The sequence below is a fragment of the Mytilus trossulus genome, chromosome 7 (genome assembly GCF_036588685.1).
Source record: "Mytilus trossulus isolate FHL-02 chromosome 7, PNRI_Mtr1.1.1.hap1, whole genome shotgun sequence".
NCBI classification, from domain to species: Eukaryota; Metazoa; Mollusca; class Bivalvia; order Mytilida; family Mytilidae; genus Mytilus; species Mytilus trossulus.
This window is the reverse complement of record NC_086379.1, coordinates 63,392,386-63,409,804: the sequence shown is the minus strand read 5'-3', so window position 1 is coordinate 63,409,804 and position 17,419 is coordinate 63,392,386. Positions and strand designations below refer to the sequence as shown.

The following is a 17,419-nucleotide window of genomic DNA, read 5'->3' as shown; positions in this document are numbered from 1 at the left end:
TACCATTGACAACAAAACATGCTTTGACAAGAGTCTAACAAAACATTGGTACACTGACAACAAAACATGCTTTAACAGGAGTCAACAAAACACTTTATTCAGCAATAATCTAACATCATAAGATCAACACTAAACACTTTTAAAGAGGAAACAAATGCACATAGATATGTGACATTGTAGGAGAAAAAATTGAAATTGGAATATAAAATTTAGCAAAGTGCTAAATATTTTCAATTCTGATGTTTTAATAAGGAGAAAAGCCATTCATATTTTTCATGTGTATTCTTTTAGGTTATTCCCAAAAATTGCATAATTTTTTTGTAATTTGAACATACTCAGGAGAGGCCTAATTATATTTTGGTATTCAGACAAGTGTCTTTGAAATTTGTAATTCCTGAACTTGTGTTAGATTTAATTATCTGTTTGTGTTTGGTTATGCATACATAATTGTAGTTGTACACAATATTAAAACTTTAGGATTATTGATTTTAATGTGAGAAAAAATTGTTGACAGAGAAATTCTGACAATGATGAAGTGAATTTTGATTTCTCTGAAAATTGGTTGATAATATCTGAGAGAAGAAGCAGCTGCAGCTCAGTGATATGCATGCATTCTGCCACACCATAGTTCATTAAAGGAGCGTGGTCAAAAGATGCAAAGCAACAGTCAAACTCATAGATAAAAATAAACTGACACCAACATGGCTAAACAAGAAGAAGACAAACAAACAAATAATAGAACACAAGACACAACATAGAAATCTAAAGACTAAGCTACACGAATCCCACCAAAAACTGGGGGTAATCCTCCATTAAATTTTTCATCCCACATTTTTTTTCTTTTCAATTGAATAAACACAAGTAGATGTATGATAACTAACTTAATCCTTTGTGTTTATGGTAGAATTTTTACCTCTTTTAAATGAATAAAAGCCACAAGGTTTTTTTTTTCTGTCAGGATGCTAGATATGTACATGTGTAATTCATTTAAGTCATTTCATGGCTTTTTATTGCTTTTAATATGTGATATGAGTTTTGCTGATGGTTGTGGTAGTTAAATTCAACAACAGTTGTCTCTGGTTGAGAGTTGTCATATAGGCAATGGGCTTACACCTTTTGTATTATAATTGATCTAAGTGTTCTTTGTTGAATCTTGAAATTTTGGGATCACCTTTATGCATGAAATACGCAAAAAATTATATCACATAAATAATCACAGGCACTTTTTTTTTTACTTTATATTAAAGTATATAGGATTTTTTTTCTGAGACAAGTTCCTCTGTAAATAATAATGAATCCATGGTAATCATTTTTTTTACTAGTATGTCTATTTCTAAACTATCTGAATTTAAAAATAATGTGAAAGTAATATTAAAAGAGACTGTCAAAGGTCTGCAATCAGAATCGGCACAGATTTCTTAAAAGACAAACACATCAAGAAAGATAGGACTAGTAAATATCTATACAAACGCTTCTGATCTATAAATTCAAGGTCTTAGGGATTTAAATAGCTTTTGTGATACATCAGGTTGATTTACATTTTATATGAAATTATACAATCTAATATTAAAGACAGCTGACAAAAAAACATGTAATATGAGGAAGAGTCCATTATATTAAATTGTACTGGGGTTGCATTGTGTTACATTTTGATAAATGAAACATTAAATAGATTTATAGAATACATAAGTCAGATTAAATTTTATCCCAATAGTATTAATAAAATGTCATCAGATAAAATCTCACCCTTTAAAACATCAGGATCTTCCACGATTTTGGTGTTATTATATTACCCAGTAGATATATTTGGAAACATACTAGATTTATCACAGTTTTGGTACAATAAGAGATTTAAAAAATAAATCCACAAGTCATATTTTAATAGATATAAGCTGTATTATAATCCATAATTCAGAGAGAAAAAGTAAACAAATATTTCTACCTTTCTGTTTCATATAGGCAAATATTCTGTTAATATTTGAATTTTACAAACTTCCTGCAGTAGATTCCAGGGCAGCTAAAACCACCCCAGTTAGTGTTGCTCATTTCTTAAGTTTTTCAATGTTGTGTTTTGTTCTGTTGCTGGTTATTTGATCTTTTTTCTTGTTTGCCATGGCGTTGTCAATTTATTTTCGACTGTCTATTTGGAATCTTCACTTTTGATGCACTAAGTTGAATTAAGTTCAATTCTGTGTCTACAATAATTTTAAATGCAATGATTATAATTTCTTCAGTTTTCTTTAAATTTGCTTTCTTTATACGTTTTGGAATTTAGTGTGGCATCCATTTCGCTGAATTGACTGTTTTCTGTCTGCCTTTTGTTTCATGGCATATTTCCCATTTCAGTTTTCATTTCTATTTTGCTTCTATCTAAAACATCGACCAAGTGAACCCATAAAACAATAGACAAAAAGTTCTTCTTAAAATATCAGATTTGGTGAAAATTTAGTCAGCTGTATACAGTGTTGGTTCATAAATAAACATTTTGTATAATCAGCTTGCTTCCGAAATGAAGTTGATCATAGATTTTTCCAGGAAGTAGGTTGAAATTGACGTTATTTTACAGTATAAAGTCTCCTAGGAGAGCGGATGAAACACAATAACTTCTTTGTTGGGGATCTAAAAAAGAATATAGATTCAATATATTTTCTCTATTTTTCCATCAAAATTCAGTATTATACAATATGAAAATAAGTTAATTAGATATCAACAACATTAAGGTCCATTACACATACAATTTTGCCATTATTGTTTAGAAATTAATTATTTTCCCACTACGACTTTGAAGAAAGTCTTGGTGAAATAAACAAATACAAAAGGCTGAATTTCTGGATTGTTGATAAGTATTGGATTTTTAGTAGAAAATGTAATTTACTTTTATTATGTGAAAAGAGTCTGAAAGTGTTTTATAATTATTCAATAACTGTAACCACTTTTGTCCAACAGGGGACCAATCATTACAGTAATTAACCTAAATTGAGTTCTCTGAGTAAGACGTTTACAGTAGTATTGTCAGTGTATAATAGCTGTTAAAGGCATACTTAATAAATTTTATTATCTTACTTCCTTTCTTGTATAATGTATTTATAAACCCTCTTCATCATTTAAGTTTATAAAAACAAGAAAATTAGGTAAAAGTCAACTACCTTGATGTATAAATTTGTATGTAGGTGTATGCTATTTTGTATTTTTAAAGATATGTCTGTTATGTTGTATTTATAAACATCTTTACACTTTTGGTATTTAGCTGTATCTTGCCTCTGAATGACCTGAGATTGTCTCCAAATCACCTTTTGACGTCAAGCAACAATCAATTTTAAATTGTGATGTCAAATATTTTAAATTATGATGTCAAAGTTTACGGGAACCTGTGTGATTTTACGTAATGGCGGACAAATTTGCATACAAGTGTAAATATGTCTATTCTTGAGAAATCTTCTATATGTGCAACATCATTCTCCCAATGTTTGGCCACTTAGTATATACTAAAATTACTAAAAGGTCTCATACCACTTTTTTTTTTATTTCAAAGACAAATTAAGGAAGTGCAAAACACTACAATTATACTTCTAAATATTTCCAACTTTGTCTGATTTTAGAGGAGTTGCGGCTCATTGAAATTGGTCTCTTCTCAAAACGAGGTTTTGTTATAATAGAGATAAATATAGCATGACACAAAATTTCAAGGAACATAAAAAGTTAAATAATATTTCTTTATCACTTAGAAATAAGAAAAGGCCTTCTAGAATGCTCATCCTTTCAACATGGTTTTTGATTGGCTTACAATACTTAATAAAATGTGTAAATAAAGCCTTGTTGAAATTCTGTTTTATTCTTAAAATCAGTTCATCAAATAATAAAAGTAGTTTAGGTTATTTCTATCATGTCGAGCGCTGATTGATTCTGCATATTACATCATATTACATGAATCATAAGACTTTAACGCTAAGCTCATTAGTCTGAAATTCGGTATGGATATGTATCTCTATTGATCTTGTATGGTTCATCGTCCATTCTAGAGTTTTGCTGATGGAGAAATTTGTAATGATTCGATCCCTTGTACATTTAAATCAGAGAAGTATTAAAGAGATGAGTACGAGTACGAGTTGTTACAGTTCTTGGTTTATTGTAGGGCTGCGTCTGCTATGAAATAAGAGGGATAAATTTTATGATGCTTTAGGGAAGAAAATGTCTGTTGTATGACTGGAAATGAAAGTTTATGTAAATAAGACAGGTTTTCAAAGGGATTACTGGTAAATCAAACAGATCTGCAGCGGACTAAAATGTATTATTTTAAGCTGCATAATTTTTATATTCTAAATTTTAAAATAAATTGGATAAATTTTTCTTAGTCTGATTTTGTTATACATGTAGTTTATTTGGAACTTGAATTATATGAACAGACACAATTATTCTAGTACTCTTAATATTTACTGTAAATGTTTTTATTCCATATATTGTGCAGCAAGCCTGAGTCACTGGTGCAATCCAATTTCAAAAGCAAATAGTGATAAAATCAAACAGATAATCACACATTTTTCATCATACAAATTCCAACAATTTTTGCTGGAATTTTATCATGCAAGCCTTTAAAAAAATGAATTTAAAGTACATGCATAAATACTTTTATTCAGTTTATCGCTATTGATGATATGGTTATCTGTATGGTTTTGTGTGTGAAAATTTCCATGTTATTTCGTATCTATGGTTAATGAAAATTAATCAAACTTTCATAAATACATATTGATCTTCTGTAATGTCAGATTCTTACTGTAAATGGACTGACGTCACTTTATGCATTTTGAATTCATCACCTTGCTTTACATGAGTCACTTTAGTTTTTACAGGGATAAATAATGCATGGGATAGTATTGATATCTTCCTACGAAACTGAAATTAGAATGATGTTATGGGACATGGTCGATTATTTTTATAGTTTCTCTCATGTTGAATTAATATAACATATTTGATGAATAGTAGGTTGTTTCATATTTGTAGAAAAGAATTTTTCAGTATTGGAATTTCCTGAAATGAAAGTTTTTTCTCGCCTTTTCATTGCAGAATTTAAAACATGGGGATTATTTTTCGACAATGGCGGTGTAAACATGGTAGAAGACCTGATACCTTATACTTTGTCCAATGTTTTTGACCTCATTTTCATGACTCTGGGACTGCTGTAAAAAAAAACTTTTTTTTTTTCATGTGAAATAATCCTTAATTATGAATAATAGGATAACTATATTTGGTAGTATGTTGATTGCAAGGTCAATGTGTCTGTCAGACAAGGTTCACCTGACCTCAACCTTATTTCATGGATCACTAATCAAGATTAAGTTTTCCAGGTAAAGTCTGTATCTCAAATGCTGTAATAGATAGTAATTGTATTTGGTGTAAATGATTGTAAAGTGTACATGTCTGACTGGCAGGTCTCATATGACCTTGCCCTCATTGTCATGGATCATTGATCAATTTTAAGTTTTCATGGTTTTATGTCTGTCTGACAGAAAAATTAAATAATACTACCTCTCACCTTTCGAATAACTTTACAGTAACAATATGCATAGAATTAGAAATTTTTTAGCAAAATTATCATAATAGAAATGGAGTGGAACTAATGTCTTGAAGGATTATAAATATATGACTTGACAATGGTTTTCTACAGCAGTTGGTTAACATTTTGACCAGTTGAATAGTTTGGTTTGATCAAACAAATTGCAATTGGTTCAGATTTTGAATGAACTGCAATAGGTGGAAAGCAACAGTTACAGTCAAATCACAATAAGATAAAACCAGTTCTTAGTTAATGTAAGTAATAAGAAGTCAGTTGGTTTCCAGCAAACAATTTGGTTAGGTTCCTAATAAAATTCCATAAAATTCATGCATTTTAACGATGTGTTGTTATCAAAGTTTTTGTCTGGGAACTGACATCAGAATTTATAGATTTTAACTGTTAATGGTTTAAACTTTTAGATTTGCTTAGAAAACGCAAAGAAAAGTATTAAATTACTACAATACAAATATTAATGACCAAAACATGGAAATTAAATTGTTGGCAATGCTATTGATCAAAACATTATTTGATAGTTTATATGTAAAATTAGTGGATGCTTTTACTCATCAGAATTAAATCTAAGGATAATGAAACCATGCATTGTTCTCTGACAATTAGTCTGGGAAAACTTGGTCTGATTGTATTCTGATTTCAAACTCATTTGATTTGAATTTTGAGGAAAACATCTCATTTATCAACATTTTGATTTTCAGATACACTTCATTCTTTGGTAAATTTGATTTAAAAAGGACATACTAGTACATATAACTCTGTGTTTTCCCACAATTTGTGAGGCAATCTTGCCATACCATATTTTGCTTTAAATTTTGATTATTTTTACTAAATAATAAAATCTAATGGTTATGATATCATGACAGTGTATCATTGACATACTTATCACATATTTGAACATAACTGTTTGTTATATAAAAAATGTAGGTCTCAAATTAATATTTTAAAGTAAATCATTAATTCATTCCTGGAGGGTTTATGCATGGTACAGTACGTGACTTTGCATTTAGTAAGAACCATCCTTCACAATTTGAAATTCACTGTTGCTTCATATAATCCCCAATCTTGAAAAATCATGAATATAGATCATTTCTGTCAGCCACCCTCCCTCTGATAAGTAACCAATCTCAAATGTTTGTCAGTGTTGACCTAGTGAAACATAAAGATTTATTTAAGACTACCAAAATAAAACAAATTCATTAAAGACAATGATATCTTATACTGTTTATTTGTTCTTTTCAGAAGCACAAACACAAACATAGATGGCAGACAGAAAGATCATTAGTAGTGAATGATGATAGTAAAAAGGACATTGTAATCAATGATGAAATTCATCATCAGGAGCTTATATTACCAAAACAAAATAAGCAAACAGACAGTAGTCTAAATCTTGCATTTGATGTTTTAACACCTACTAGTATTAAAAAGGTGAAGAAATTAGTAAGTAAAAAAAGAATAAACAATCATGATGTGTTTCTTAATCAAGAAGCAATATCATTTGACTCAGAGAGTCAACCAAATGAAGTAAATAGTGGGAGCAAAGATAAACTCTGGCATAATTTGTATGAAATCAAGGAACCAGATAATAAAATTATAAGCCATGTGACAGATGGCAAGGAACCAGTTCCTGTTGTCAAGAAAAATAAAGATACCAGGGGCCAATTAGAACAGCATTCTGGTGAAACTGGAAATGCTGATGGCAGTAAGGAGATTGCAAATGTTGAAAAAGATAAAAGTGGGCCAGATGATGTTTTTGAGGATACTGCTGAGATAAATGTAGATGAAAGTAATGAAGATGAAGATGAAGATGGAATTGATGATGATTATGATAACTATCAAGATTATAACTACTTCGATAAGGAGGCCGACAAAGAGGAAATTATTGAAAATCAAGAAAAGGAAAATGTGCCATTGGAAGGAAAAATAAAACAAGATGATAAGAATAATGATGAAATAAGTACTAAGCTAGAATTAGAAAGTAAAAAGTCCTGGGAAGAATTGGTAATGGAAATTTATGGTGGAGTTTTACCTTACTCAGCTTCAATAGACAATATTAGAAAGCAAATTAATGAAAAGTCATCAGATTCAGCACATAATACTGGAAAGAAAACTAACAAGGAAATCAGAGAAAAATTGAATGAAAACGACTTAGTTCTGCCTGGTGAAATTGAAAAAGATATTAATATTGAAGACACCAATGTTGGTAAAAAGTCTTCAGAAAATGAGAATTATATTGACTTAAGTTACAAAACAGAAAAACCATTCCATCCAAATGTTGAGGAGGAAAAAGGACAAAATAATGGTGAATTGCAGGAAATAAAAACTACATCTAAACCTCATAGGTTGCAAACATCAAAAAGTACATTAAAACCTGAAGTAATCCCTGTGTCAAAAACAACATTTAAAGCTCAAACACCTTCAACAATAAAACCTGATGAAGTGGAACCTCATTTCAATGAACCTGAAAAAGAAAATGAATTGTCAGAAACACCCAAGTTAAATCCTGCCTTTAAAACAACAAATGTAGCAAAGACGAGTCCAAACCCACCAACAACTAAAGCTGTGTCTGTAACTGCAGCACCAATCAATGGTGTAAAGGAATATATACAGTCCAAACCATTGCGTAAGTATTGTTTTGTTTGGTTCTCATTGACCTAGACCTTCATTTTTGTACTTTTAGCATTATAACTGACATGAGGAAGAGGTCTTTTGCACCACTCAAACACTACATTGTATATTATAATTGGATTAAAAAAATAACATATTTTTAAAAGCAATCAGGGTAAAAAAAATAGATAAGAGATACCAAAGAGACATTTATACTCACAAGCCAAAAATTAAACTAACAACGCCATGACAAAAATAGAAAAAAAGCATAAAAACACAACATAGAAAGCTAATGACTGAACAATACAAACCAACCAATATACATGGGCAATCTCAGGTACTCTGGAAGGGATAGTAAAAGCATTGTATTGGATTTGTTACAAAGGTGAATCATTACAGGATTAGAATTTAATGAGAATGTAACTATGATTTTGAGACTTTATTATGGCATCTTCCAGTTCTTGTTTTCATTCTTGTTGATATTTGCAGACACAGCTAGTATTTTCATGATAATTTTTTTTTTTCATGAGTTGCTTGTTTCGAAAATCAAATTGATACAATCTTGTACTAGTGTGTACTAGTAAAGCATGTCTAACTCCGGAACCAACCACCCTGGATCCGCCACTGATATACCATTATTTAATATTTACTGTTAAGAAATGAAGATTTGTGTATTAGGTTACTAATTTGGTTCCTTTTGGTAATGAAATTCTGACTGTTAGACTCAGACTGAAAAGTGTTATCGGTTGTTATGGCAATAAATCATCGATAGTAAAATGAAGATGACAGAAATCCATTTGACCTTTAGTCTTATAGGAAATTGTGGACACATAATGTATCATCTTTGATTTATTTACATAATATTTATTTCCTTATTCACAATGTCATTTACATGTCTGACCCATTCTTCTCCAATTCAGACATTGTGTAATACTGAGCCTCATGAATACCAGATCACAGTATAACTGTAAGGGAACAGATTCACTTTTAAAGTTATTTGATTCAGACAGGGAATCAGTACAAATCACATTAATGGTCAATAAAAATGCCACTGTTTGAAAGCTTTCTTACTCATAGAATATATTTCTTAGTCTTCCAATGATTTCCCTTGATACTTTTTGATATTTGTCTTACTGTGATATCATTGATTACGAAACTATTGATCAATGTTGATGAAATAATCATTAAAATCGTTAAATAATCAGTGTGTGATGATTAAAATAATGACAGCAAAAACTTAGATAAAACTTGACCTCTGACATGTAGAAAAAAACAAGCTGACTAATCTTGTTTCTGGAAATTCTGATATAGAAATTCTACGCTGAATAAATACAATGGATTACAACATCAGCGTAAAGCATAAAACTTGAGTCATTGTACGCTGTATAGGGAGAATAATATTAAAACATCTATATATTGATTATCAATAGTAAATTTTCAGAATTCTGATGATGGTGAAGTAGATTTTACCTGTCTTTATAAAAACTTCATGGTAACAAAGCCCCATATGTGGGTGTACTTGATATATGAGCTGGGGCAGACGTCAGTGAGTCTGCATCCCAATAACAGAAATAAACAGAAGTTAATGTTAGGGGTGAACGAAACAGAAACCGTCTTTAACCATAGACAAATGTCTATTTTATTTGTCAATGTCTAAAACCCCTATTCTAGGAACAATAGGAATAAATATTTGACTTTCCAATGTTCATTATTAGTTGTGGAATACGAATATAAATGAAACCACAGGAATATTTAGTAAAACATAAATCTAGGGATTTTATATCCATTGATTAGACCGTTGGCTTTCCCTTTTGAATGGTTTTACACTAGTAATTTTGTGGCCCTTTCTAGCTTGTTGTTCGATGTGAGCCAAGAGGCCGTGTTGAAGGCTGTACATTGACCTATAATGGTTTACTTTTATTAATTGTTATTTGGATGGAGAGTTGTCTCATTGGCACTCATACCACATCTTCCTATATCTATGTAATTCTATGAGATCAAACAAAGATGATGATTCAAAATGTTGAAAAAATGCAGGAAACGTGAATGATATCAATTATTAGTTTGTGCTGAATTTCAGACTTTGTAAACAGCAGATTTTCTAACATGATTATCCATTCCAAAATGATCACTGTCAACCTGGGAATATTCCTTGTTCTTTTGGTAATTGTCTACGTTTTCTTACAGTATTGTAAAAAAAGGAATGCTAATGAATAAATGATTTATAACACAGCAACAAGCACTGAATTACATATCAACTAAACTAAAGTTAAGTGTACAATGACTTATTCCATATAAAGAATAACAGGTAAGGAAAGTACAGCAAACCATATAAACCACCTACAATCAACTCCTCAAAAATATACATTGATTGGCACTGACTTAAAAAGATCATATCAGCTGTTAGAATTGAACTTACATTATCATAATAGCTACACGTTCTGTAAATACTTATTTAAAAAGACATTGAATTTGTTTGAGGACTGGCTTCAAATTCTTTTTCAGAACTGTGTATGGATGATGGAGGATGTTCACCAGGGCGAATGTGCCACAGTGGTGTCTGTGTTTGTGGTGATGCCACTCTGTGTCAAGGTCACCATCATAAAGTGTCAGTGTGTGGCTCCGATGGACAGTTATACCCTAGTCATTGTGAGTTACATCGTCAAGCCTGCCTTAAACAGATCCATATTAAAGTCAATCGTGATGGACAATGTGGAGAGAACTTACAGGAACATTTCAAGATACAGCCTATTTATGAGGGTATATAATCATTCTTGTATAAAAACAAATCATTAGTTTTCCATTAAAAAGCCCTATGTTTAACAGAGCAGGGACCCTTTTACATATATTCTAAATATGAGTGCGTGAATTTATGGTAAGACACCTAAATCTCTGAAATTTATGTAAGGGCCTTTTATAGCTTGGTTTGTGGCACGGGTTTCCATGTTGTTAAGGAGTCACAGTGAACTTCGTTTGTTTATGTGTTACGTATTTGTTTTTCGTTCATTTTTTTACATAAATAAGGCCGTTAGTTTTCTCCTTTGAATTGTTTTAAATTGTCTTATCGGGGCCTTTTATAGCTGACTATGTGGTATGGGCTTTGCTCATTGTTGAAGGCCGTACAGTGACCTATAGTTGTTAATGCTTGTGTCATTTTGGTCTGTTGTGGATAGTTGTCTCATTGGCAATCATACCACATCTTCTTTTTTATATTTAGTTGTAGACGTCTTCTTCAATAGGTCTCTGGTGGATAGTTGTCTCATTGGCAATCGTAAAATACCTCTTTATTTACTTCTTTCGTTTAGATTTGCTGCATAACACATAACATCCATCTTATGAACACAATTTAATAGAATAGATCAAATAAATGTTTCTAAAACTTCACTCAAACCCCATATTATCAGAATGTTCTGTCATGTTAATTAAACTCATATCTATAAGGAAATTTATATCATGAACATTTGACCCCATATCCGTAGGAATGTTGTGTCATGTACATAACCCTACATTTACATAAAAAAAATATTAAGAGTCTGAGTGCAACAAAAATTTAAGATATTTTACCAACACTGCAATCTTTTAATTAAAGTTTATGTCTTTGTGTACAACCATGTATGGATAAATTTTACTGAAACAATTGTCAGTTATACCATTCATATAGCATATATCCATCATCATTGCATGACTATGGTCAATTATATTAATAATTTGTTTCACAAAACGCACGCATGCAACAATTGACTATGTAAACACCCACTATTATCATACTTTGATATAACTCCAGTACGTTTACTTCAAAATTCCTGTTTTTATATTATATTCTCTAAATGTCAATTATTCGAAGCAAATATTGGTAATGTTTATAATTTATACAATTAGTTAGAGTGCATTGTATTAGTCTCTAGGGTACAGTGTTCTATGTTCATATGATGAGTTTCTAGCTGACATAACTGGACTTTTGTCTGAATACTTCATTCATCTAATTCATTTATTATTGTCTGATTCTATCCGTTTTTGTTTTACTAATCACATTAAATAAGTAGGTCAAAAACGCAAGGACAATTTGTCAGATTACATAAGTTTTATTGACAAATTGTATCCTTTACTGTAATGAGGAATTGGGTCTGCATCCTACAAAAATTTTATAATTAGAACCTTGAAATCTTATTTTGAAACTCCTTGAAATCCAGACATATAAAAATACAGTTTCAATTACTTAGAAGTTGGCTAATATTGGTTATCTAGTCTTTTTTATGTTATCTTGTATGACCTTATTAGTAAATTCCTGACAGATGAAAACACAGCAACATCCAATTATTGAAAAGTACATTGAATCCGATTCCTACAGATATTTTAAAAGGGCAATGCCTTCAGCAGTAGCATTTTACATGCAATAGTTTGAAATGATATGCATAAAGATCATGAAAGTTTTCTTGTTTGATGTGGAGCTTTAAAAAGTTGTTGAAATAAAAAGGTAAATTCCATAGCAAAGTATGGCAGGGTTCATAGTCAGGTATGCAGCTTGTATATACACTTTTTCTTAGACCACTTTATTTATGAAAAATTTATCGATTATACTCACTGCTTAGATTGTCTCTAATATTTGCTCCAGGGGGTGAAAAACATGCCAATAACATGTTACTCCTAACATTGAAATAACAGCCAACAAGCCAATATGAGTTTAAATTGAATCCTTTAATTTCAGGTACCCAGTGTGAATACACAGTGTTTAAGGGACAAGAAGGAATCCTATGGGGAGATATACTGATGCCTGTTTCTGTAAAGTCTCTCCTAGAATGCAGTGACTTATGTGACAAGAAATCACAGAATAGCGGCTGCTTTGCCTTCCAGTATTCTGCAGAGAAGAGTGGATTATGCTTCCTGTTTGAGAAACCAACTGACATTATCAGACATCCAAACTCCGAGATGGATTTCTACGAACAGAGGAGGTGTCGACCCAATCCAGGTATTGTTTACTGCTTTGGGGAATTTTTATTTCATGAAAGAGCATCTTTCAAAAGAACAAGTGAAATAATGTTATTTTGAAAGCAAATTTTCCAAAACTTGAATAAAAAGCTATGAGTGTCAATGAAACAACCCCCTATTCAAGAGCAATTTGTAAAAGTAAACCATTACAGGTTAAAGTACAGCCTTCAACAAAGAACCTTGGCTCACACAGTCACACTACACATCAAGCTATAAAGAGCCCTAAAAGTGACTAATAGTAGTGTAAAAACCATTTAAACAGGAAAACCAATGGTTGAATACTTAGAAGTCTCAGTAACTGGAGGCAAACTTTTTGCTCAGTTGCAATCCCATTCAATTAGAGTAATTTGAGAACCAAGACTTGCCATACTGACCAATCCTAATAGCAATGCTTTTGAACTTCTGACATTCAGATTGAAAAGAAAATGCAAGTTGCTCTGTTAATGTTTGATTTCAATTAAATTTCACTTTTACAGATTATGAATGTGATTATGAGCCTGTTAACTTAGTAGCAGAACATATCTATGCCATGTGTAATGTTAAAACTAGTGTGGTAAACTCTTATGAAGAATGTCGAGATTCCTGTCAGAACTGTACAGCCTTTACCTACAGAAAAGATGAGAAGATTTGTGACAAGCATCACAGTAAAGCTTGTATAGATATGATGAATGCCCTTGGAATTGTTCACTATATTAAGAGATGCAATGTAAAAGGTAAGACAATTCTTTGCTCACTTTTGATAACTTTCCTAATTTGGACGATGATGTTCATTTTGGCTCCTTCTTACTGTATATATATTTCCCAACACTGTGCAGCATTCAACAATGTGAAAAAGTCATACCTTATAGTCGGCTAAAAAAGGTTCTGATTTGAAAATGTGAAACAACTCAAATGAGAAATTTGTGTAACAGACAAAATCCATAATATACCACTCATTATTTCTTGTTTTTCTCTGCATAAGAATTTCAATTGACATGTTACATTGCTTTAAACAAATGCCTTACATTTTGCAGGTGATATATGCAATGTTTTAGAAGTGATTCCAGGAAAGTCCCCCTTCATGTGTAGTAAAGCTACCAGTAGTGTGTCCAGTCTGATAGAATGTCATGATGCTTGTGTCCATGGTCGCTGTGAAGCATTCCAGTACCTTACCAAAGATGACCAGTCTACTGCATGTGAAATCTTCTTTGACAAATCCTGTATAGAACTTCTTAATAAAAAGAAGGAAAATTATTACGTGAAGAGGTGTACTAATCCTAAAGGTAATATTTACAAATAGACTGTATACATACACAAGAGTTGAAAAAAAAATGTGTCGATTTTGATGTGGTCGAAAATTAATAGCATTGTTAAGTTAACTGTACAAACTAAACAACTTTTTAACTTGCATTGAATTTGTTCTCATGTAAAACATGTCTCTTTCAAATGGAAATTTTATTCATTAAACAAGATTATACCATTAACTTCCCTTAATAACTGAATGATAATGTATTTTAGTTGTAATTGCCAGTTATTGAGTAGAATGTCATTATATTACTACATCTTGTACAAACAGATTTTGTTTACATAACAGAAGTCAACTTATGGCATTATTCATAATGTTAAAAAAATGAATCTGTTTAACACTATATGTTAATTACTTGTATTCATGTTTATAAACAATTGAATTATTCTGGTTAAAATTTGTCATTCTAAATCTCATTCTAATGCTGAGTTCACATGTAATTCGAAATCTATTTGTATTAACTAATTCGAATTAGTTTAATTTGCATTTGAAATGTTTAACATCCTAACGTCAATTTTAATTCGAATTGGAATGCTCGTCAATTACTCTCTACTGTCCTAACGACATTAACTTTTAATTCAGATGAACTAAAACGCTTTTCTTATGTGAATTAATTAATTTGAATTAGCCGTTTCGAATCAATTCGAATTAAAAAAGAAGAGTGTGTGAACACGATTAGCGAATTTGATTCGCATTTGATTCAAATTAAAGGTAAGTGTGAACGAGGCATAAGATTATTTTTTTTTTCCAATACCACATTTGTTTTGATGAAAAGAAAGATAACCATAGAATAAAAGAATGAGTTGCTATAAGCGATTTTTTTTCTTTAAAAATACTTCAGAATAGATTTTCTCAACAACTTTTGGTAAAAAAACTATAAATGATAATAGTTTATATCTATTCAAACCATTTAAAAAAACAACCTTCAAGGGGGCCTCCAAATACATTTCAATGTTGTTTTTTGGCTTCTTTATACTTTTATTAGCCTAATGTCATTGTAAAATTAATTGTTTTGTTTAAAATTGTTGACAAAATTGCTCTTTCAAAATTTCAATTTGGGATCCTCCATTCCTACCTTCAAAAAGTGACAGTTGCATGTATGCAATAACAGTAAAATAAATGGTTTTCTCCGGCATTCAAGCGCCCTTCTTCCATAAAAAATTACTGCCACAAAATACCACAATAGTGATGAAAGTGGCATTAAACAACAATCAATATATCAACTAAAGTGGATATTACTTGTATTTTCAGATTGTGACTATCATCAGATCCAGTCAGCAAGAATGATGCCCTGTAGAGTAACGTCCAGTGACATGGATACTATGGAGAAATGTCGTGACATGTGTAATGTTGACAGTTGTTTCGGATTTAGATATAATTACGACAGTCTGAAGTGTGACCTGTACAGTGATCAGTCCTGTGTTCTGGGAAAAAATCTCAATTATGTCATCAAGAAATGTCATTCAAAACAAGGTATGTAAAACATAACATAAAAAATAAAGCAAAGGTTGTCTTCTTACTTAATGAATGTTTTTAAATGAAAAGGTTCTTTTATTTCTGCTTGTCTGGTAATTTGAGAAATCTCTAAATAACTTTTGATTAGATTGATAGCAAATTACACTACAGAGTTATCTCCACTTAATTGGTAATTTCCAGTATATTTTAACCAAATTATATCTTGAAATACCATTCAAATACCAGAACAGGAAATACCATTCGAATACCAGAACAGGTAATACCATTATATATTTTGACCATAAATTAATGTGAACTGGAGCAGGTTTTGGTTTGTCATGAATCCACTATTGCCTAATTCTTAAGCAGACTGGAACTTTAAAAAATAGAAATGGATAAAAAGAATAAAGGAAATAGATGGAATAATACATAAAAGTCAAAAGTCATCAGAAATACAGTACATTACAGACCGAATCAACCACAAACACCTGATTCCTCAAACTATAAAACTAATTAGGATATCTTCAGGATCAATCACAGTAAAAAATCTGGACAAATGATGTTAACAGTAATTTTTGGTGCATGACCAAAAATGTAGATTTTCTTTATGACGATAAATAAATCATCTGATTTTGATAAGTCATTGTAGTCTTCTTTTTTTGTTTTTTTTTTTAGAAATAACAGTAACAGATAATTATTTGAGACCTATGATGAATTATTGTAAATTTTTAACCAATTTAATGTTAACAGAAGCCAAAGATTACCATTTGACACCTGAATGTCATTTCTACCCTCACTTAAAAGCATAGAAAATAATTGAAAGTCCTTCATATATTTCAACCTTCCAAATAATAGGCATTTATATTTATAGCAGAGGCTAACCTAAAAATGGTACCAAAGTTGAATGAGTTACCAATTCCAAAACCAGTTATTGTCAATAATGAAAATGTAGAGAAGAAAGAGAAAACAGATTCAATCAAGAAAATGCAACACAAACCAAAGACAACAACTACACCCCTACCATCTATTAAAGCACCATACAAAGATATGCCTAAATCATTGGACAGTTTCAATGAAGATGATTTAGTGTGCTCACAAGAGGATTATGTACAGTTCAAATCAGACCTATTAAGATACCATTGTGTTAGATTCAGAGAGACACATTGTGATGAGAATGTTATACCAAGTAAGTAGTTTAAATCAGACCTATTGAGATACCATTGTGTTAGGTTCAGAGAGACACATTGTGATGAGAATGTTATACATTGTACCAAGTAAGTAGTTTAAATCAGACCTATTTAGATATCGTTGTGGTAGATTCAGAGAGACACATTGTGATGAGAATGTTATACCAAGTAAGTTCAAAAGTCCAATCAATATTCATGTAAAATAAGTATAGAAATAGGGAATGTGTCAAAAGGACAACAATCCTGCCAACGAGCAGAAAAACAGGCCATGTCCACCAATAGGTTTGTAACACAGTGAGAAAATGCAGCACCAGACAATATTCATGTTCTTGTTCA

General features: G+C 31.0%; 1 protein-coding gene across 1 annotated transcript in view; it reads left to right on the top strand.

Moving 5' to 3' along the window:
* LOC134725529 (uncharacterized) overlaps positions 1-17,419 on the top strand; it is a 61,281-nt gene that overhangs the window by 22,941 nt on the left and 20,921 nt on the right. Inside the window, exons 3-9 of the mRNA XM_063589427.1 lie at positions 6,806-8,186; positions 10,676-10,930; positions 12,876-13,136; positions 13,633-13,869; positions 14,170-14,418; positions 15,693-15,914; positions 16,768-17,082. Of these exons, the coding sequence (XP_063445497.1) occupies positions 6,806-8,186; positions 10,676-10,930; positions 12,876-13,136; positions 13,633-13,869; positions 14,170-14,418; positions 15,693-15,914; positions 16,768-17,082 (2,920 nt within the window). The remainder of the gene's footprint in view (positions 1-6,805; positions 8,187-10,675; positions 10,931-12,875; positions 13,137-13,632; positions 13,870-14,169; positions 14,419-15,692; positions 15,915-16,767; positions 17,083-17,419) is intronic.